The 23,480-nt window shown below is 40.1% G+C and overlaps 1 protein-coding gene across 4 annotated transcripts in view; it reads right to left on the bottom strand.

Moving 5' to 3' along the window:
- Wdr62 (WD repeat domain 62) overlaps positions 1 to 23,480 on the bottom strand; it is a 255,818-nt gene that overhangs the window by 139,709 nt on the left and 92,629 nt on the right. For all 4 annotated transcript variants that reach the window (XM_083120947.1, XM_083120945.1, XM_083120946.1 and 1 more), the window contains exon 2: positions 16,097 to 16,274. In XM_083120947.1, coding sequence (XP_082977073.1) covers positions 16,097 to 16,189 — 93 coding nt within the window. In that variant the 5' untranslated portion in view covers positions 16,190 to 16,274. The remainder of the gene's footprint in view (positions 1 to 16,096; positions 16,275 to 23,480) is intronic.

A 23,480-nucleotide genomic window follows, 5' to 3' on the forward strand; every position in this document is an offset into this window, starting at 1 on the left:
CCTGTATATTCCACGTAGTGCTCTGGGTCTGCACGTTTACAGGCTAACGAGGCTCTGACGAACTGACCTACAGCCACTATTAGCGTTTGCGGGGTTTGGGTTTTCTATCCCGTCAATGAATGTCTGTGACTTTCCCTCCCTAAGTCTTATCTAATCAACATTCATCTTCATCGTCGCGATTAGCTAAAAGTGGCAGAAAACGACATAAATAAATCAGCATCATATAGAGAATATACTTATTATGATGCACATTCATTTTGCCTTCAAAATTTCCCTTACGTTTCCAAATAAGTTCTTCAGTTCATTCTGTAACGTCTTAATTTCGTATACACTTAGGGTTGAAATACGAAAACACTACATTGTTTTAGCACTAGTAGCACTAGCAGAGACGATTCCACACAGGTAGAAGCGAAAATTCAGGCGAGGCTCGGGAGCTCGGTGTTAGAGAAATGGCACGGTATGCTAGAGACCCATGTTCGAGTCCTGGTCGAGCCTGCATTTTTCGCTGAAATTTCTACGAATTACATTGTTATGTATTTCTTTCTACATATGAACAGAGGACTCCCCCCCCCCCCCCATGGCTTAATGGTAACCCTGTCGCCTTGTAATCAACCCGGGACAAAAGGCACTCAGAAGTTAGCATTTAACTAAACAGGGTTTGAATCACGTCTCAATGTACCTGCACTTAGGCTAAGAAATTAATACAGAAGAATTCTGCACGGAAATGAATCATGCAACGGAATTCTGTAGATATGCGCAAGAACGGAATCGCTCGTTCAATGTCTTTCGGCATGACTCATTACGGCATTAATACCATACAATGCTTGAAAACGCCTATATTGTTTATTCAGATATGGGGCACGAATTAAAGATGCTGTGTGAAGTTTTTGACTAGGCACGGTACGCAGACGAGACTTGGCACAATCTCGTCTCGCCTCGTGAATGATGAAGCCAGTCTCGTTCTCGGGTAGGTTCTATTTGGAATCTCGAAACAATAGTTACAAAAAACTTCTCAATAAAATTACTTGTTGCTGCATCAGTGGCAGAGCTGTTAACTCACTCGTGATACCGAAGAATTCGGATTCGAATCCTGGCATGATGTTTCCTTCCATATGTTCCTTCTTCACCACTAATCATCATGGCGATTAGTTACAAGTGGAACAAAAGAGACGCAAAATAATAAACATACGAAAATATAAAAATAAGCCACATAGTAAAAATTACACGAAATTTTCATACAGCCCACATTATATTGTAATTTCTTAATCTCGAACGAGACTGGTTCCACTATTTTGTACGCTATAAACTCCTGGCAGAGACCGCTCTCCATTTCCCGATATGCATATACATACATACATACATACTTTTGAGTTGCTGTTTTAAGTCCACTTTATGCACAGTAAGGCTAATCGGGACTGGACCTACATTTTAAAGTAGGATCCGAATCCGAACCACTTGTGCCTCCACCGGGTATCGAACCCGGGACCCACATACATACATACATACAGAGCCCCCCCCCCCCCCCATTACCTACTATCAACATTTCGAAAGGTTAACATTTAAACATACAGCAAATCCGGACTACAAGATGTCTAACCTGTCACTAAATCGATCAAGTTTGAAGCATTACTCTGTTGAATATTAAACTCGACTACCGAACGATACCCAGTGGAGGCACATAGTGGTTTGGATCCCACTTTAAACTGTATGTCCAGTCCCAATTAGCCAATAAGTGCACTTAAAACACCAACTCAATCAATCGACTACCGAAGAGAAGCTTGTACCCCACATTGTAGCAAGCAAGTCCAGTTGCGAACAGAACGAACCCAGTGCCGTTACCATAGGAACATGCGATTACTTATCTGCCTTTCACTCATTATCCTAACGTTTGAATATCGCTGAAAGAAGACAGTCAACAAACAACAATGTGTTGCTTTTCACCGAACTGTATCTAGAGAGAGCGGTTCTTATCAATACTTGTTTATACAACAAGAAGATGAAGGGGATATGCATGAGAGTATCTACAAAAGAGGTTGTCGCAGAACGCTCAAGCCCTCCTCGATGTTGTAGTGGTAACGCAGTCGCCTTGTAATCCTGGGGTCCCGGGTTCGGTACTCGGTGGAGGCACATAGTGGTTTACATCCCACTGTAGGTCCAATCCCGATTAGCCTCTCTGTACATAGTCAACTTGAGAAAACTGTCCAGTTCGCTGAGAGACAAGCAAGCGACAAAGGGCATGTGCAGCCTGACCTGTCACTTCAGTACGAAAGACTGCATTTATTTCTGAAGGTTTCTTTCCAAACGACGTGTTCTTCGTACCTTCAGTCTGAAATTCCTCTACAAGATGACAAATTCAGGCATGTAAAGGGTGATTATTCAAAGATTATGTTTGTAGTCAAATGTGCAAAAAATCTTTAATTTCACATTAACAATATATAACAGTTACACTATATTTCTTTTTACATACTTTATGTATTATTTCTAGAATCCAGAAGAGATCGTGAGCATTGGGTATTGAGACGAGATATGGCGTAGTAACATCTTTAGCTGTGTTAGTGGTAACGTCATTGTCTTGTAATGAAGAGGTCCCGTGCTCGATACCTGGTGGAGGCACATAGTCGTGTGATATCACTTTTAACTGTATGTCCATTTCCGATTAGCCTATATGTGCGTAAAGTGGACTTGAATAAAAAAAAAACTCAAAGAAACAGTGTATTCATGACAGCGTATTAGTTAACGTTCTTGCCTTGTGATCAATGTTTGATTCCCGATTGAGGCAGTTTCCACAGCGGTTCGGACTCGAATTTCAATTGTAGGTCCAGTCTCGATTAGCCAATCTGAGCATAAAGTGGACCAAAACCTTGACGAACGAGACCAAGGCAAGCTTCCTCTTTCACGAGACGAGACTGGAAAGTCTCTCGTCTCGATAATATCCTTAATCTTCAATACGATGTTCTCGTTCTTTCCAAGCTCAGAAGCTGAGATTATACTGACTACTATATTTTCTCTCAGAAACTTTGAATACTGCACACACACATACACACACACACGGTACATCTCATCCTTTTTTACGTATACACTTTAACATGCCACTCATACAGGACAAATAGGAAAGTAAACATATTAAGTACCCCATTAACCAATATTGAAACGACCTCATATTTCATGTGTGGAGAGCCTGAATGAATATACATGCCGCTCCAGATAGAGCATGCGCCACTACTTATTCAAAAGCATTCCATTAGAATTCAGTCCATACGCAAATTCAATCTCAGGGCGGACGTTTCGTGAATTAATAACGTCTTAATCGATTCCCAGCAACCTGAGCAAGCTTATCAAGATTATTTGTACGAATGCTTCAAGAGGAAAAAGGAGAACCTGTCGCCCTTGACAGTGAATTGTCTTGTCACCAGCGAGGCGAACACCCAAGATCTGAAGCAGGAAAATTTCCAAAAGGCAGGGATTTCCAAATTTGGCGATTGAAGTATGACGGCAGCAAACCGCTTCGCTGTCTTCTGGGAAAGTGATCATGAATCCTGAGAATGTGATACTATTTCTTGTATCCTGGCGGCAGGATCAAGACACCGCTAAAAAGGATCAAATTTCTGTTTCTAAAGAACTAGTTATACGGGGGTAACATAGTACGTATTACGTAAGGTTCAATACAAGCAAATCCAATGAATGCCTTTACAGAGAAATAGTCTTGGAAGAAAACTATAAGTCAAAAAACAAGTGCAATGTGAGGAGAAAAATTATATTAGTTGACTGATACTAGTGAAAGGACGGAGTTTTCTTGTTTGTTAACAGATATCCACTTGTATTACATATAGACTAATTCGTCGCTTTATGACGTAGGGGGTTGCAGCGCCACTTGACAAAAAAATAAGCATTACTTTATATATATAAAAAAACACACACACACACAATTCACGCTTTACTAAAAATTGGAACATTCTTCGGAACACTCAAACGTGACTGCCAAAACCAGAATATCATCACAGGGTTTCCACACATTTTGCCTGAAACAAATTCTCTAGCTTTTCAAGTTTTAACAGGCACTATCCAAATAAATGCCCAGACCATTCTGTGAGGTCTTGGCTTACTTTAAACTGTACTTATAGTGTATTTTATGGGTAAAAAATATGAAAGTAAGGGCTCTCGTTCCGAGAAACCCCACACGGTTAATCATTTATTTTTAATTACAAAAGGTTGTAGTGTCAAACAGGGTTTACATCATTGTAAGTACATCAACCACATTTAATATTCCCTTGACTTTTCCAAGTCAGTGGGAACTCTGTATTGGGAAATGTTTGTTCTCTGAAAGAAAGATATGCCAATGGTTGTAAGTTCAAATCCTAGGAATGTGTAATCCTCATTGTCGTGATTCAACTGGTGAGGTCGAAAAACAACGCAAAATACGAAAATAGAAGAAAGTAGATATCACGTATAAAAAAGGCACCCAATAATAAATAACATCGTAAATTTAGCAGGGCATGGAGTAATTAATGAAGATTTGGGTGTTGAATTTACTTCTCACGGTTGCTAATCGGCCCATAACACTAATAAGAACCTACACTACACGCACGGATTATCAAAACACTGTAAAGATATATTAAGCACGATTATCTTGCCTTAACCAAATGACAGCTATTTGTTATTCTGATAAGATACTTTTGTTCTCGTAATCGGATATGCTTGAGTCTCCATTGTAATTTTATTGCGGTGTAATCTCACCACTATTTCTCGGCACGTATATATAGATAGTATACGTGAAAACATCGTAATTTTTCTTAACACCCACATGAAGGTTCATTCACAATGGAAACCGCCTTTGTATAGCATAAGACAATGAAGTGGTTGTACGTACGCTAAAATGGGAGGAAATTATCATTTTCATTGTGTGACCATTTCTACACAAAAAAGAGTCTAGGAAACTCCAAAATTTAAATATTCATCCATTTCTCGATACAATGAAGAAGAGAAATATAACATGTACGTATGAGAGTTAATACTTTTTAATTAGGCCAGGCCTTGCTTAGCATACTGTGCTATCCCGTCACCAAAATGCGAACAGCAAATTATAATTAATATTAACCGAGAACCTCATAAAATATTTATCAACGAATGATTCTAAAGCGAATCGAATTGGGGTGAAATTTTGTTTTACAAGAAACAAGTACATTGGCTTTCAACATTTTTGTATGAAAACCATTGATGAACACAAGGGATAGGGATTCGGAGATAGGAGAACGGTTTTCAGAAGCACATTGATTCGGATATGGAACCAAGAACTCCCTTATTAGAAAACACGGTTATCGACGAAGTATTTACTTAGCAAAATAAATTGTAGTTCCTGCATACGTAGAATGCGCCGTTTATTGGCGACGATTACACAGCACTGCTCTTCTGTCTGGTTGTATACTTTTGATAGGCTGAACAAACTTAACTAGCATTTTACTGTCCAATCATCATCCGAATGCAACTTCAAGAAATAATAAAATAAATCAATTTAATAATCATACACAAACACACTCTTTCCAGTTAAAAAATAATGTCTCTATAAAAATTTCCTGGTATTCCACGCCTAATAATATGGCCACCTGCCATCAATTACTTTTTTAAGTATTGCCTTTCGTATCTTATTACAACTAAATTCTTACAACCTCGACAGAATTTTCTCCCCTCACTATGTGCTGCATAAGACGAGACACTATGAATATGGACTACTTGAGAAAATGTGCATGACGCATTGAATACCATACTCATGTCCCGGCAAGAAAAATGTAATGTCTTGTATCATGTTACAATAATTACTTTTCTATTACCAGATAGTATTACACGAACATGAAGAGAATGAACACTTTTCTGACAGTAATAAGCATATAAAACCATAAAGAAAGGACACCTACTTTCTAAGTAGCTGTAAAGATTAAGATTGCATAAAACTATTGTAGCAGTCAGGTAATACTACTCATGTCCATACAAGATAATTCTCACCGAAAGTAAGTCATATAAAGTCATGTATTGCGTCACGTTATTGAATGGAAACTTCTTGTAATGTTCTTTTCCTTTCTAACGAAACCATCTTGAGTGATGTATGTGTGATGTCTTTCCAGTCATTTACAACCCTGTGCCATTTTAAACGAGGCCGTGTAAGAAATTCGTGGTATTCCTCTGCTTCCGCCTACTTTCCTCTAAAACCTTTCATCGAATTTTGCGTCGAGTGGTTCGGTTGTCGAATTATACTACGAGAGCTCCAGAAACAGGCCTCTGATATTTAATGCACAGCCTTGCCTAACTGACTGATTCAAGCGTGAATTGCCACATGTAGGAAACATCTACATTCTGATTGATCAGCAGGGTGCTTAAAGATCGAAAGAGTGGGCCGAGGCTCAACTTTACGGAGATGGTCTTGGAAAATTAACTGAACATACGATTCCTCTGAAGGAAGGAGGGGGGGGGGAGGACATGAGTCTGTGGCAATTGGAAACATTCTGAGGCCGCGTGCCGGTAAATTCTTCTTTTAAAAGTCAATACCCCGATCCCAATAATTTACTAGTAAATACCTTCCTATTTTTTTAAAAAAATTTATACCCTGGAAATTAAATATTAAGAAATAAATTATGGCATAATCCTAAAGAGGCATTCCAGCGTTACGTGTGTGACATTTTACACTCAAACCTTAAGGTTCTAGACATGAGTAGGAATTCATAATGAACTGATTTCATAGAATAATGACGTACTTTATGGTGCCACTTGAGAATGATGGCATAGGCTTACATGAAAAGCATTAACAAAAGTGCGTTAGTGAGTGTGTGACACATTAAAAATGTACCAAATATTGACTTCATTTGTCTGTGAAACATATTGACCGCATATCCTAGTAACTTTTATTGGTGAAATGTGCAAATTATATGCATTCACAAACATCTAAACTTTAATGCAATTAAAAACAATAATAATTTCTACATTAATTAATTAGTTTTGTTATTTACATGGAGTAGGGTCACTTTTCATGGAATGCTCCTAAAGGGTAATAGTTCGATTATATCTAGGCTTGTTGACAAAATTAGGTTTAAATTAATCGTAAACTACTGGATCTATTGAAATCTTTTAGTTCCCCACGTCGACCAATTAATATGTTAAGCACTAATTTTCATTGGCATGTTGCATTTTGAACACCAAAAAATTGCATTCGATCAGAATATTTGCGCTACAAAATATGTGTCAATGAAAATTGTAGCGCAAACTAAAATGACAAATTTCAGATCATCTCCTCAAGGCCGGTGTAATGGATGCCAGGGCCTGTTGCCAGGCAGCGGCCGTACGCTGAGGAACATAGGTATAGGAATAAAAGCAAATATGGCGCGGTGCTGTGCAAAAAATTCTCCTCTGGGATAATATTGTGTGTGTGTGTTAAATTCGTGCTTGAAGCGAGGCAAAGCAGACAAAATTTCATCCTAAAATATGTAAATACACTCACACTCGGCAGAAGACGTGGAGGGGGGTATAAACATTACTTCAAACTCTTAGTAGACGCTTCTTATCCCGCGCCGATTAAGCCCAAGAAATACATACTTTCTTCTCAGAACTATGTTAGGATGTACGAACACGAGTAAATAAAATATACTAAAATTTCACCTAACTCTTAGGAAAATGTCCCCAGCTCGAGAAGTCAAATTGCTTATTTATTTTACACGCGAATACACTGCATCTTAGCATGCTGCAAACTAACTTTTCAGAATTAACCGCACCGGGCTTATGCTTATTCGCATCCAACGCAGGTCTCAAACCTGGAATCGGAAATAACCCAATTTAAGCATGGGAACTCCCACTTCAACTAACCTAATAATTATTATGAGAATTTCTCCGTTCAGGAATTATGCTCTCACTGTCGACTTGCTCATGTGCCTCTGGCATGGAGAAGCTCTTAAAATGCCACTATTCCCGCCAATAATGACTGCTCACATCCTGTTATAAAACAACTTTCACTCCTTACACATCTTGTCTGGGCTTCCCCTTGCTATCACAGAGGAAAATCAAAGTATCAGTCACGGAATAAAGAGCAATTATAATACATACCCATTGAGTCTTCTAATGTGGAAAACTTAAAATAAAATTATGGTACATTTTTCAGTGACTTCTATGTTTGCTGCTGAAGACCTTCCAAGGCTGAAATGCAGTTTTAGAAAGAACAATATACTGGATTGTATTGATGCAATTGACTAGGTGCTATACTTTCCTATGAATAAAATACTCCCCCACATGGATTCCAACCTAGCGACTTTCAAAAGATAATATATCAACGTTTTTATGACCAGGTAACGTTTTAGTCCCCACGCGCTCATATGCAGATGCGTGTGTGTGTATGTGAACACCTGCTCAATTTCCGAGGTTCTCTCTTTCATTTGCATTAAACTGAGAGCACATACTCACCACTTGAACTGGAACTCACAGAAGGGATGGAGTCTGACTGTGTGATTAGGTTTCCAGTCTTTTGTTCATAAGAAATAGAATACGTGCTCCTACAAGCTGAAAAGTGCATAGTTGCTAATTTCTATTCAAACTACAAATTTAATTTTGAATCTTTTTATTGAACGTAGTACATCTACAGATTTTTTATGATAAACACGGCGTTGAGGGTGAATAGATAAATAAATACCAATGCTGAACAACTCTCAACAGCAGAATCTTTGGAAATTCAACAGAGGCTGTTCGCTATACTTCCATATTCTCTAATAGGCATTTGGGACGTTTGAAGACGATTAAATATGGGACACTTCCACAAGATGTCCACAAACGTGTGGGAGATTTTCAAACACATAGTTCTGTATTTTATGATTGCAATACTTTTGCCTGTTCGAAATTGTAAACTAAAAACAAAGGGAAAAAAAGGAATGATACCGAGATAGTCTTGTAAAAACTCGACACGAGAGCGAGACAGATCTTGGTAAAATTGAGACGAGACAAGACGTGGTGTTCGAAACTCTCATACTTTTGGTGCGATATTGGGGGGAAAAGATATTTAAATCAACTTGCATTGCTTTGCAACTTCTTCAGACATACCAAACGAACAAATGGCTGGTTATTCATGTGTAAATTATATATTTTGTTTCCAGACATTGTAAAGTCAATCCCATAGCGACAACTGTGGGCCTGTGCTGCGTGGTTGCATATACACTCAAGAGGGCTCGTAGTGTCTTACTGATATGTATGCGCTGTGAAAGATTGAGCTTTTTGTTGTTAGTCACCTTTATGCACAGACGCTAACCAGAACTGGACCTAGAGTTTAAAGTGAGGTCCGAATCATCTAAGTGCCTCCACCGGTTATCAAACAGGTGGCACGCTGTATATGTCGATTATACTGTACGCTTCGATTGATTTTCTTTATTCTACTTCGCTTTTTGCGCCACTTTTGGCTAATTTGAGAATATGAAGATGAGTGATGATATGAAATTGATCAATGGACACTGACAAAAATCCATGCCCAGGCCGGGATTCGAACCCGGGATTCCTGGCGTCGCAGCGCGATGTGCTAACCACTCCGCCACGGGGGCCGGCATTACGCTTCGAGACAGACGAAAAATCGAGACGAGACCGAGACAATGCTCAAGGATTCCATCCCTATATGTATAATGTGTGCGTGCTTTTTTATGCCAATACCGTGTGGGGAGGCGGGACAGGCATCCCACATTCGCGATTCACGTATCAGGAAGACGTAACGTGATATGCGTTATATCCTGGCCGCCTTTATTCCAAGATACACATTTGATAGCGTGCTGAAGGAACAACCGTGATAACAATCTCCGGCCACTCCCAGGAATCGAAAGGGAGGGGTCTCCTTACTCGGATTATCTATGGCGGTTCAGTATCAAATGACATCTTCATTTAGATATTCTAACACCTTGGATACTTGAAAAATTGCTGTCACATTCTGACCAGCATGTTTGCTAAAAGAGGGTAGTATGGAGATCTAACTCGTGAAAAATTGAAATATTGCCAATCGAAATTGGCTCTCTCTACTTGTTATCTCGTAATTTTGTAAAAAGAAATAATACTTCAAATTAAATCTCTATTTGTAATAAGAGACTATTAGAGATACGTAGCAAGTTTTGCCTTCCGTCATAAATACTGTCACCATATTCTTCACTTAAAAATTTACAATGTTTACATGCTGTAAAAGCCGAACTCATAACTATTATATTTTATAAGTTGTGAATGACTTTCCGAATGTTGGAAACCTTTTCTGATTCAAATGTTCTAAAAACAGACTGGACTACAGATTAGTGGGAGACAAGGGTTTGATTCCAGGATAGATGATTTCAGGCGGAAATTTCTCCATCAATATCCCTGCATGAAACGGCTCTGGGCTCCACTCAACCTCTAATACTGAGGTAAAGGTGGCAGGAACATGATGCTGATTACATCACCTATGCATATTTTCGCATTTGAATAATTATCTTGCGTTGCTTTTCTTCCACGTTTTTCTAATCGCAAAGTGAACGGGTACTCACAAAAAACGTCCATACCTAAGTCTGGTCTCGAACCAGGGAACTTCAGTGGCGAGATCGAAAGTTTACCACTTAATGCGCCCAGCCATTAGCGTACGCAGGATTTTTTTTTCTACAAAAGGTGGGATATACAATAAAATATTTCACAATTACAATTTTAACCTTAGTTTTAGAGGTTATTCAAATAAAATTGGTAATCGCGGCCCATTTTAAGGCAGTTGCATTTACCACGCTGTTTTCCACCCCGAGTTCTTTAATTCACTCATTTGAACATTTTGTATCCTCAAAATTTGGCAGATGAGCTGGAGCCCCATCATATTGCAATGTGCAAAGGGTAGCTTTTTTTTTCACAACTACATGCAAGCCTTCCTGGGGCCCACTTGCATTCAAGTTAGTGGTCACTGTTGTGTAATGTATTTTCCAATACCAACGTGCTAGAATTTTAATGCACCATAGTATAGATCAATCACGATGAGGATGAAAGATGAGTGGATGAAACAGACGAAATATTATACAGCAACATTCATGATCTGAATGTAAGACTTTTGGAGTTCAGATTGTAGAACTAGAATTTCCTTTTTCAGTTCCTGCGCACATGGAAGAAAGTACACGTGTTATTTGAGGTAATTGCAAGACTGTTAACAGTAATAAATCGCAATCAGCGAAGAGCAATGTGTCAGTCATTAAGCACAAATGGAGTCACGAGGACAAAGGGTAGGAGTGGAACTAGGTAATCACGAAAAAAGTACCATGGTCACGCATTAAATACAACTTCACAAAAATCACTCTTCAAGAAGGGGAGAAAACACTTCAACACCAAGGTTCCCAAAGTGATTGATGAACATGTTGAAATGAAGAAATGAAAAAAGATCCCCGCCCAGCTCGAGTTAAAACTGTCAGGTAGGTGGTTTTCAGCTGTAGTCGTGGGACGATCCAAAAGGCGGAACCGAAATTAATGCAAGGGTATGGCTACCAGTCGTGTCACTCCGGTTTCATGGTGCTTGGATCCAGTAAGCTAAGGGCTCAGGCGGAGTCGCCATTGTTTGCAGATCAGCAAGGTGACTCTCGGAGCAGAATGTTTTCTTCTTGGATTCTGACCAAGGTGTCGCAATGATTTTTACCTTGGTCTTTTTTTCTTAACCTAGGGTGGACATGCCATTTCCATATAAGTGGCCAAAGGTAAACTCTCTTGAGCCTCTGGCCTTCTTGAGTGCATTCCTTCAATTCCGTGTAAACTGACACTTCATTCATTAGCAGCAGCTAGTTTTTATGTAGACGCCCCAGTAGAAGAGGGTTGTAAGGGGCGACCTTCGCCGAAGGCTCCCAAAGGTCAACATCACTTCCACGTAGTACATCCTGGACTGCAGACTAACGAGACTCTGGCGACTGGACTCTCAGCCAGTGTGGGAGTTGTATTGTATGCTGTACGTTATTGTCATTTCATCAATTTCATCTTATCACCTTTCATCCTCATCTTCGTCATTAGTCAAAAGTGGCAGACATGGCCTCCCCGATGGCGTAGTGATAACGTCGTCGCCTTGTAATCAAAGGGTCCCGGATTAGACACAACTTTAAATTGTAGGTCCACTCTCTGTGCATAAAATAAGACTCAAAACAAACTTCACATCTAAAGTGGCAAAAAAGCGAAGTAAATAACGCAACCAACAGAAGAGGGGACAATGATTGATTGAATTAAAAGTTTTGGGTGCGTCCTCGGCACTTAAAGCCATTTTGCACCCTTCTATGTATACGGGGAAATACCCCCTTATCTAAAATTCTGACTGAAGAAGTTAAAATAAGGGGTGTAAAAGCCCCTTGGGAAAAAAATTAAAGGGCAAGGTTGTAAAAAGACCTGCGCAAAACAAGCTCGACACACTAAAAGGTCAGAATGTATTAAAAGCTTCCTCACAGACGGTGGAAGAGGCCAGCTCTTCGCAAAAATCTAAAAACATTTGATAAAACACTGTTGTCATCACTCAACAGCTTGGAAGATTAAAGGTCTGTCTGAGGATAGTAAAGTCGGAACATTCAATAAGAATATGCCGAACACTTAAAACAACGTTACAAACACGACACATCGGAGGGTCCAGCCCTTGCAGCAAGTGACCATGAGTTAGAAGGCTGCGTCCAATACGCAGTCGGGTAAGAACTTCTTCGCGACGACACATTCAATGTATGGCAATTAACAATACATTATTTCAAACCATGAATCAGTGTTTAGTTTCAACCAGTGTAGAGTGGAATCTGTGTATAAAAACCGAACCTCTTTCATTCTGAACATGGAAACACTATGCCCTTCCATGCCAAGGTACTCAACACCAATACCGCCTCATATTTCACCCAACACCTCGTAAATTTAAGCAAAAATATTCTATTTACAAATATTTTCGGTGAAAACTTAAAAAATGAGAAAAATCACCTCAAGGTTCGAACCCGCAACAATGATATATGACACCTTACTCTCTGAACACTGGACAACCTAATTTAAGAAAGAGTACGAGGAGTAACAAAAGAAATAATGCAACAAAATGAGAAGACTAGAATATGTATAAGTATCATCACGTGCCTTTCACAAATACGAAGTCACGGGGGAGGAAAGAGGAGATAAGCAAAGAAAATAGGAGAAAATATGAATGAAATACGAAGTCATGGCGGAGGAAAGATGAAATGAAAGGAAATACAGTGAAAGAGGAAAGCAAAAAGAAGAAGACAAGAGGTGAAGAAAAGAGTTGAGAGACAGAGCAGAGACGGTAGAAGGGAAGAGAAGATGGAAAATATGTGGTAGGGAAAAAAATTTGATAAAGAAACAGTGTCGACTTATCAGCAATGCCAAAATATCCATTTTTGGCATTAAATCTTCCCACGTACGCCATACATTACTCGCGCAGTTTTCAGGCAAGGTTAAAAAAAAATAAAGTGCCTTTGGGCGTTTCAAAAACAGATAAGGACATTTAAACACGGCCTTGAAGTCTTTATGAAGGTGTTCCTCCTCTACTTTGCATTGACCTATATCTACGGTTAGTCAATAGGTGGGAATATGTTTTAAGATATAAGCAGAGATAACGCTTTCGCATAAAGGCGTTACTGGATTTACTTAACGCTTATTCCGAAATTGGCATGAATGAGCCGTGCTAATAAGAAGAAACTTTTACTTCAGAGACTTTGCTTATCATTGGCAGAATTAAATACAAATAATATACCAAAAACCTCGATGTTCCTATTACAAACAGAGATTATCCACACACAACAACGGCCTCCCCCATGGCGCAGTGGTAGCGTCTTTGCCTTGTAATCAAGGGGTCCGGGTTCGATACCCGGTGCAGGCACAAGTGGTTCGGATCCCACTTTAAACTGTAGGTCCAGTCCCGATTAGCCTTACTGTGCATAAAGCGGACTTAAAAACAGCAAGTCAAACCACACATCCAACACTCCTTCCTATATTCTCAAATACTTCGCAAAGCTACACCGAAATTCTTCTTTAAAGCCGAATTTACATTCATTCTGGCACTAAATTTACCCTCACCACTTAAAAATGACCACACACCCATTCCAGATCAGCGCTCGAAGTGTGTGCGGGGGGGGGGGGGAGAAAGCGGAGGATTCCATCTCCCAGTTAAGAACATTTTCATAATGCATTTCTCCAGCTAGGTTAACTTCCATAGGCTTCTTCCCACCTACTGCACCATTCCTATGTTGGTCCATACAAGCAGCTCCCACCTATCCTCCAGCTCGATCGAGAATCTCCTCCAGCTAGCAATTTCCACTTCGAGCACTGCCTCAGATGGACAATCCTGGATAATTGTTATTGTTGTTAATTTAGTTCATTTTACACCGCTTTTCTGCCAGTTTTGGCTAATAGCGAATATGAGAATGAGTGATGACATTACAACATTGATGAAGGAACACTCCCAATGCCCAGGCCGGGATTCGAACCTGGAGTCGTAGCGCGCTGTGCTAACCACTCCGACACGGTGTTCACTTCTCGGCACTCTCACCTCAATGGAAGAAAAATGCACATTTTTTCCGCTAAGAAATCTTACCTCTTCACTACTTTCCACCCTCAATGGAGAAAATTATCTCCTCGTTACAACTAGCATAAATTATGTAGCAACAACAGAATGCATACATTTCCAATGCACTTAGAAAGTCATTATCTCCGTTTCTTACAAGCAGCATCTTGCCCAGAATCGGTTCAACGTGCGTTCAGGAATTCAATCTATTGTTTCCGTCACTGTCTGCTGATCCAGAAAATCGCCCCGTAGCGGCGGAGCACGGTTAGGCAAAACAATAGTTCCTTAATAAGGGAGTTTACGTGATTTCCTTGTCCATTACGCAAACACACAGTTGGAAGATCTTTGTAGTTGTGGAGGAAGGTGCTTAATGCCTCTTATCTCGTCCTACAAAGAAGTCCGTCTCGTTTGTACGATTACAGGAAGAGAGCAAAGTGCTTCCCGGACTAATAGGATGTCTCATTATCCTATCTCTTCCAAAGTTCATTATTGCAAACAAGGCTTGTGAAAAATTGACAAGACATTCATGGATTATCACCAGTTTTCAAAACCAAATGTTCATCCAGTAACTTATAAATTTGACGATTTTAATATTTTCAGACAAACATTTAATTTTACCAACTGTTTATCATCCATGTTGGGAGATGATGGCGGTGTTTTAACTAGATAATGTTTCTCTTTAAGAACCATGGACTTTACTGAATAAATTGTATAGTCTCTCTTTTTCTTTTTAATATGTTGGGTACGTCCGGTGAAGGTTACTTTACGACTTTAAACTCTCAAACATTCTCAAGGGGTTTTTCACATACTTTTTAAACTCTCAGCTAAGGATTTTAGATACTTTGAACCATGGCCGTAACTTGGGACTTAACTTGGGGGGGGGGGGGGGGGACAGGTACGAACTTGATGTTCAACTTTTGGGAGGGGGGCAGTCAAAAAAAATTTAATCGCATAAAAATAGTGCCCAGGAATATTTGCTAAATAACTGTTACATTTGCGATATCACAAATATTATTATTTATTACTTAGCGTTTCAGGTCTTAGTGTGTTAACAAAAGTATCCTTAACTTGTAAATTTTAACAAACCTGAAAATTGGTGGGGGGCATGTGTCCCCCCTTGCCCCCGCCAAGTTACGCCTATGCTTTGAACGGTGCAAAATGGCCACATGTGCCGAGGCAACCAAAATATATATATATTTTGCAAGTTATGACAAACAGAGCTTTTAAAATGCAAGACAAACGACGGTTCATTAAAACCAACATGACACGAACACAACAAAATCATAGATACAAAAGAAAAGAGAAGAAGATATAAAATAAGAGAAAGGTGAAAAGGAGAAAACTGCAAAGAAAAATATAGAAAAACAAAATTTGAAGAAATCAATGAAAGAAAGAAATGCTACAGCAGTGTCACAGTAATTCAAATACATCAAGTTCATTTAGCGTGCTTTCTTTACAGAAAGTATGCGTATTCCTAGAATATATGTAGAACAACGTGCAGTAGGTAGACAAGGTAACGTCCATATTTTATTAAAACCTAACACTGAAGTATTAACGAAAGTGCAAAATACATACCCGCTCGTTGATCGGCGTCTCGTCATTCTTGCCTCGCTTCAGAGATGGCGCGCGGATCACCTTTCCTGCTGAAGGCGCAGTCATGTAATCCATTCTGGGGCTACTTGTTGGTGATGCATCGTCTAGTGACACCTAACGGAGATGGCTGAAAACTCGTGGTGCTTCACATCAATGCGGTCTGAAAGAGAAAAGGAAAGGTGTTAATATTTTGCTATTTAGCGTGGCTTATCTGCTTCTTTTGTCTAATCGCGACGATGTGGATGAGAGTGATAGAAACGTCTATCCAACTATTTGAAGGGGGGACGAAATACTACTGGTTACTATTGTAGACTGTCAGTGGGGACAGAGTACGCTGATATAAAACGTCTACCAAACAATTTCGGGGGGATACCATAGGGTCACCTATTGTCGAATGTTCGGGGGATAATTAAAGCCCATTGTGTTTCGTTCCCCATGTGCTCTGAAAGGGGGAAATTCTACCACGAAGTGGGAAAGTTTATAATGGGCTTAATCTATTGTTGTTGTTTCTTTTCGGGGGCGGGGGGGGGCATTGTACTTTTACCGGGGCAACATTTAAGTACGGGGACGTGACATCAGCTGAATAAGAGTCCGAGATGACGCGACGAGCAGAAATGGTTTGTGCAGATTTCCGATACCGACCTATCGCTTGATATCGACGGTGTTTGTGTATCGATTTTAGCGATGATCGCATTCGGATTCGAACATTTTGAGCTTGCTATTGTTATTCTTAACATTTTAAATATTTTTTTAAAATTAATTTGTATAAAACCCAGCCATTTGTATTCTGAAAAGAAAATCAGCCCGAACTCCTTTCTAATTATCTAAAAGTCAGGGAAAAATAGGAGGTATGGCAACCTTGCCCATGCCCAGGCTGGGATTCAAATCTGGGAAATTCCGTGGCGAGTTCGAAACTCAAACACGTAACACGCTCGCGGCCTCTGAGCCGGATATACAGGGTGTCCATAAATTATATTTACAACTTTAGACTTGAATAACTTGAAAACTATACTAGATAATGACAAAACGGTTTACAACATGTGACAAGAAAACTCGTAAAGTTTTTTTTATTTTCCAGATGACGCAGATTTGACGAAAAATGTGGACGCCACAGGGAAAAGCTCAGTGTGTAGCCTGGATCATAGAGACGAAGTCCGATACCCAAGTGCAACGAAACTTTCGGACACATTATGGAAGGGAACCACCGTCCCGACCCACCATTCGGGCTTGGCATACGTCATTCACGGAAACGGGTAGTGTTCTCCATAAACAGGGGGCGGGTCGTCCATCTGTGTCAGACGCCAACGTGGACAGGGTGCGGCAGGCGTTTGCAAGGAGTCCGACAAAATCAGTGCGTACGGCGGCCAGAAAGTTGGCAATGCCACAAGCAACAGTGTGCAGAGTCTTGCATAAGAGGTTACGTCTGTATGCCTACAACGTGTTGGTTCCCTTCCATACTGTGTCCGAAAGTTTCGTTGCACTTGGGTATCGGACTTCGTATCTATGAACCAGGCTACACACTGAGCTTTTCCCTGTGGCGTCCACATTTTTCGTCAAATCTGCGTCACCTGGAAAATAAAAAATAAAAAAACTTTATGAGTTTTCTTGTCACATGTTGAAAACAGTTTCTCATTATCTAGTATAGTTTTCAATTTATTCGTCTAAAATTGTAAAGATAATTTATGGACACCCTGTATTATTTTGTCATCTGCTAAGGTTGCTTATTTTCTCGTAACACAACACTACTTAATTTATTTTCTCATACCACAATGTTACTTCTCCACTTGCTTTCTCGTAATACTATTATGTACGATTACAAACTTGCCCATCGGACAATATACCAGTTAGTCTGTGAAGAATATTCTTATAATTCCCCGACTTCAAGAAATTAACCGGTGGGTAGACACAGTAAGTAAACACTACTGTACCAACAGGACACGTTGGCTCTCAGAAGCAAGAAAAGCAAAATCAACAAGTTGTCGCTACAAGCGGGCAAAGCAATAACCTGTGCGAACAGGAATGTTTTCTTTGAAAGAATTGTCCGAAGATTCCGTTACTTCTCCCTCGCAAAACACACACAGCCATTGGCCAATTCGTGACACATCGAGAACCATGAAAAGCGCTGCTGTTCGTGGAAGTGAGATGGCATACTTACGAGGGGGGTTCAAAAAGTATCCATATCCGTATAGAAATAATTCACGTACGAACACAAACTTGTGTAAGTTGGATAGCTACAACTTTGTGGATGTTATGTGCCAAATATGACTGCAGTTGAATAATTACTGTTTCCTTTCCGGGTGTTTCAATGAATGAAGGTGCAACAATGGACAAATTGGAATTCCTCTTTCTGCAAGGCAAAGCCTCCAAACTAATCCATGTTTTTCTCCCGACTTGTGACAATGGATGAGACGTGGGTTTATTACTTTGACGCTGAAAGCAAAGAAAGTTCAAAACAGTTGTGATCCTCCCTCCTCCTAAAAAGGCAAAGGTCAAAGTGTCTGCCAAGAAGGTGATGTTATCCGTTTTTTTTTTGGGGGGGGGGATGAACGTGGTTTTATCCTCACGGATTACCTTCCGAAAGGATACACAATTACTGGGGACTATTACGCAGACCTTCTGGCCAAATTGCGTGAGAAAATTAAAATTTGCAGGCGAGCAATGCTGTCCTACATGACAATGCACCTGCCCATGCATCCCATCGTTCTCTCGTCAAAGCACGAGAGTGTGGTTATGATATCCTCCATATTCCCCGGATATTGCACCTTCGGATTTCTTCCTCTTCTCTAACATGAAGAAGATTTTGCGAGGCAAGCATTTTCAAGATGACAATGACGTCATACCGGCGACAGAGGTATGGCTAAACGTCCAATCTCCAGCGTTTTACAAAGATGGTATTCGCAAGTGTTCGCAACGGTGGGAAAAATGTGTAACATTGGGTGGTGACTATGTAGAAAATACAATCTTTCTGCCCAGTTTCAACTTTCTCCGACATTTTGAACTAGGTGAATATGAAAAACGTTTGAACATCCCTCGTACAATACTGGAAGCAAGGTTTGTTTCAAGTCTCTTTTATGCTCTGTTAGGCTAATCGGGATTGAGCTTGCAGTTTATAGTGAAATCCCAACCACTGTAGCACTTGCCTCCACCGGAAATCGAACATGGAACTCATTGATTACTAAACGACAACCAGAGTCGGATTACCGGTACTTTGCTTCTAAAATTAACAAGTTATGTTTACTTTGTGATACAATAAGGGCATTTAGCTGTTAACGCAAGAATCACACAATAGTTTGAGCACCGAAGGCCTCCAAGTAAGGCTTAATTATAATTAGATCAACCACCGGAAATTACGGCGTACACTCCCATTCTCATAGTACCTGTAGTTCTCTGTAGTGCATGTTTTCCCAGTGTAAATTTACATGTACAAATTTAAAACAGCACTGCAAATCATATTTCGCCCTGACAAATAAATTTCCAGTTCTGAATATATTAATGTAACGCAAAGTTACGAAGCTCCGTTACTACGCTATGGGGAAGGAAATCAATACTGGAAGCAAATGAAGCTAGCTGGGTTAATGTGAACCACTTGGAGGTACATCTTACATATTTCAGCTGAAATATATTTATTAAATGCTTTCAAATACTAATACCAGTGTGGCATTTGTGACTACTCCTGTAGTAGGCCGAATTGTAGAGATTTCTTCCTGGGTATCGGGATATTATATACACACCTTCCTTCCAAAGGCTAAAAATATGCAACCAGAAAGGGGAATGCATTATTCCTTGTCCCCTCTGCAGATGTCACTCTGATCATAAAATGAATTTATCTGATATACTAGTGCTCAAACTCGAGTATTTTACAAATATTGTGAAAATTTTCCATCTATCTCCTTGTCAGAATTCTTGTGTGTGTGTGTGTGTTAGTGTTTGGATATCGAAAAGGTAAAACCAAATAATTTTCTGACTTCAATCCCTGAAGATGAGAGTGACGTTAGCTCTCGAAAGCTCGGAAGTCTATCCAGATATCACCTGGCTGATTGCCCGAGGAAACCTCTTCAATATTTGCAGCCAGGAAAGCTTCAAGAATTATTTAACATAATTTTGCATGTCTGAAACATTTTACGTCGAATTAAATCTAAATTGTTACATTATAATACACCAGAAAACATTGCCAGACATGTTTATAAAATCATTATCAGATCGTCATTTCTAATATTTTTACACATTTCAATTATCTTCTTTTTCTATTTTTGGGGTTCTATTCAAAGCATTGTTTCCTTTCCAGTGGGGGCACGTTTGCAGATGGATGGAGACCCGGACTCAATAGGGACTGCGGTATTTCCAATTACGTAAAGACAGATATAAACTACAGCTTATGTTATCTGCTGGTATTGAAGTTCATCGTTTAGAAGACAACAGTAAGTTAGATTGTACTGAAATATTTGCCGATATGAATGCCAGTACAGTATAAATAAACAAATAAGTAGGCAAATGCTACTTCGCAATTGTGTGACATTTATAGTGACAGTGACAATACAGACGAATGCCAGTCCTCCGAATTATCTAAACTGTTTAAATATTTAACTTGCAGCTTTCTCTCCCTCTTAAGTATTAGGATAAGCAAACAAGGAACACCATATGTGGAACGCTTGTAAGACCTCTCCAGCTACACTTCTTGGAAAGGGAAGGTGAAAATATATGTATTCAAACGCAGCCGTACACATTATGCAACGCTATGCACCAATGCTTGTAAACACTTCCTTTCGCTGAAATTCACTGCATATAACTTTCACGATTTGTCCATAACTTCGCTCTTAATCCCGACACGAAGACGTATACTGCCATGTTACACAGCGACGTTGGCAAGTATGTCTCAATTTGCACCTCATGCAGTAAACACTTGCATAAAAACAAGCCTCATTCATTTACGGATTTCAGCACCTTCGCGAAAACTCATGGTTGTGCACTTTCCAGTAATGAATTCGAAAAGACACAAACAAGAAGTTTTCAATTAGAATATCCAAGCAATATACAGTATTTAGGGCAGGTACCGAAAACTAGGAAGACCTTTGTAAAGTCGAGACCAGACCGAGAATTAGTGTCCGAAACTTTCGGACATTACCACAATATTGAAAAATGGAGCTGCCTAAACCAAATTTATTCTACTGGGACTTCTTCAGGCATAACAAGCGGCAATCTACCTGATTATTTATAGCTAAGCCATATATTTTGTTCATAGTAATTACCAAGTCAATCCACTGGCTGCAATTATGAACCGGTACTACGTGGTTGCACATGTATTCAGGATAAAATCCAGGCTTCTTTTCGAGAGCTCGAAATGAGGCGTCAAACAGAAAAACAATATCAAGGAAAGTGATTACTATCCCTTGCCGTGTGTTTCCTTATTATACATTTTGAGACAAGATCGAGAACGAAACAGGCATTTACTACTCACGCATTCGTGCTTTACGCGGGATTCGTACCCTAGTCCTTTGTCTTGACGGCGAATATCCTCTACGATTTGATTTTGATTTTTGTTATTTTGATATTTTTGTTACTTGTATTTTTGACATTTCTGCCACTTTTAGCTAAATGCGACGATGAGGATGAGTGATGGTTTGATGCAATTGATGAAGGGACACTCACAAGGAGCACCCATCCCCAGGCAGGGATTCGAACCCCGTATCCCTGGCGTCGAGGCGCGCTGTGCTAACCACTCCGACACGGAGGTCGGCAGTACCCTCTGCGAAGTGGAAGCTACATTTCTTTCCGCTCTTTTCCCTTCAATGTTAAAAACAGCCACGCAGATCGAGCGCTGGTGTGACAAAATACTAGGTCATCGACACTGCGTGTCTGTTGTCGAAGGCTTCCATACTAGCTGCGACGGTGAACTCCCACCTTCACTTTGTAGCATTATAAATAGATAAAAGGGTCTGAGAGAAGAGGAAACACAGGAGTAAGGTCTGAGACGCTCCTGGAGAGCCGGATATGAATGATGCTGCACTTCGCCGCTGACACTGGTGGAGCAGGTGCGGGATTGCTCAGATTCCAAAAACGCACAGCCGAGACTAAAGGGTTGAAGAAATGCTCTAGGGACGTGACAGAAGAACAGATCTGAGATTTTACGTGATTGAGATACCGACCAGAAACAATTCACGTCTTTGAATCCATGCAATTTAAGAAAACAACGAGTACTAATTTTCTATTTATGGTTAGTTTTACTTCGGGTCTGTTTCAGAAACGATTTTTTTAAAAACTGATGTTCTAAAAAGCAAGAACTCTGGATAATCAACGAGCATCTTTTGGAAAGATGAGTGGGATGGGCCGTATGATGTTAACTCGGCCGTTGAACTTTTCAATAGCTTAAACATGTAAGTGCCGTTTTGTAAGCACGGTAATCTACCCATTCACGGGTGCTGACCATGGATGCGACACAAGACAGCCCGTACCGTGTCTTATGAAAGCTCAATAGGACTAACAGTGCTCTGGAATGTTACATCCACTTTAACAACGAGACCAATTTATTCTGAAAACGGGAGCCTCCTCGATGGTGTAGTGGTAGCTTAGTCGCTTTGTAATCAGAGGTTTCCGGGTTCGACGTCCGTTGCAGGTATATAGTGGTTCGGTAAACTGTAAGTCCAGTCCCGATTAGCCTATCTGTGCATAAAGTGGAATTTAAACAAACACTTTAAAAATGTATTGTTTGTAGAATATTTGCTATATTGGCATTAGGAGAGGGTAGAGCCGGAGAAACACCAGGTATAGGGTAGTCGAATCAGAATTCGAATACAGATTTCGTTTCCCAGTTCTTGGATCGAGGAATCGTGGTCCGGTTTTCGAATCCACGATTCATTACCCGATTCACGGTTCCGTCTATCCCTACTCTGAAGATAACACCATGACCCCTGCCCACCGAAAATATGGAGTTCCATCGAAGCTGTGTTAGTATTGAATTAAGTACCCTCAAGGCTAATGTTGCGTGCTACATCAACTACATCTCAAGATATCTTTATAAAACAATAGGCCGCTTTGAAATTTCTTTTTAAATTAAAGAGTCCACCCAACTCTCCTTGCGAAAGTACTGTATGTGGCACTCCACACCGCGTCGCGTGTGAAAAAGTCATTCTGCATTCTCTGCTATCGTCTAGCAATATCAAGGCGCTTTCATGCAAGGTCTTTAAAAAGATTATTTCGCAAAATACAATCAGTCGAGGCCTTCATTTTTACGTCAAATAGGTAGTTTGTGAAGCCACATTGCGTCTACTGGCGCCCAGTAGACTGAGCAAAAAGGATACAGTTGTGTGCCAGGTCTATAACTCGGACATTCTTGAGAAATGGCAGCACTAGGCAGAGTAGATTGGAATTT

This window comes from Lepisma saccharinum, chromosome 4, assembly GCF_977018435.1.
Source record: "Lepisma saccharinum chromosome 4, izLepSacc3.1, whole genome shotgun sequence".
Taxonomy (NCBI): domain Eukaryota; kingdom Metazoa; phylum Arthropoda; class Insecta; order Zygentoma; family Lepismatidae; genus Lepisma; species Lepisma saccharinum.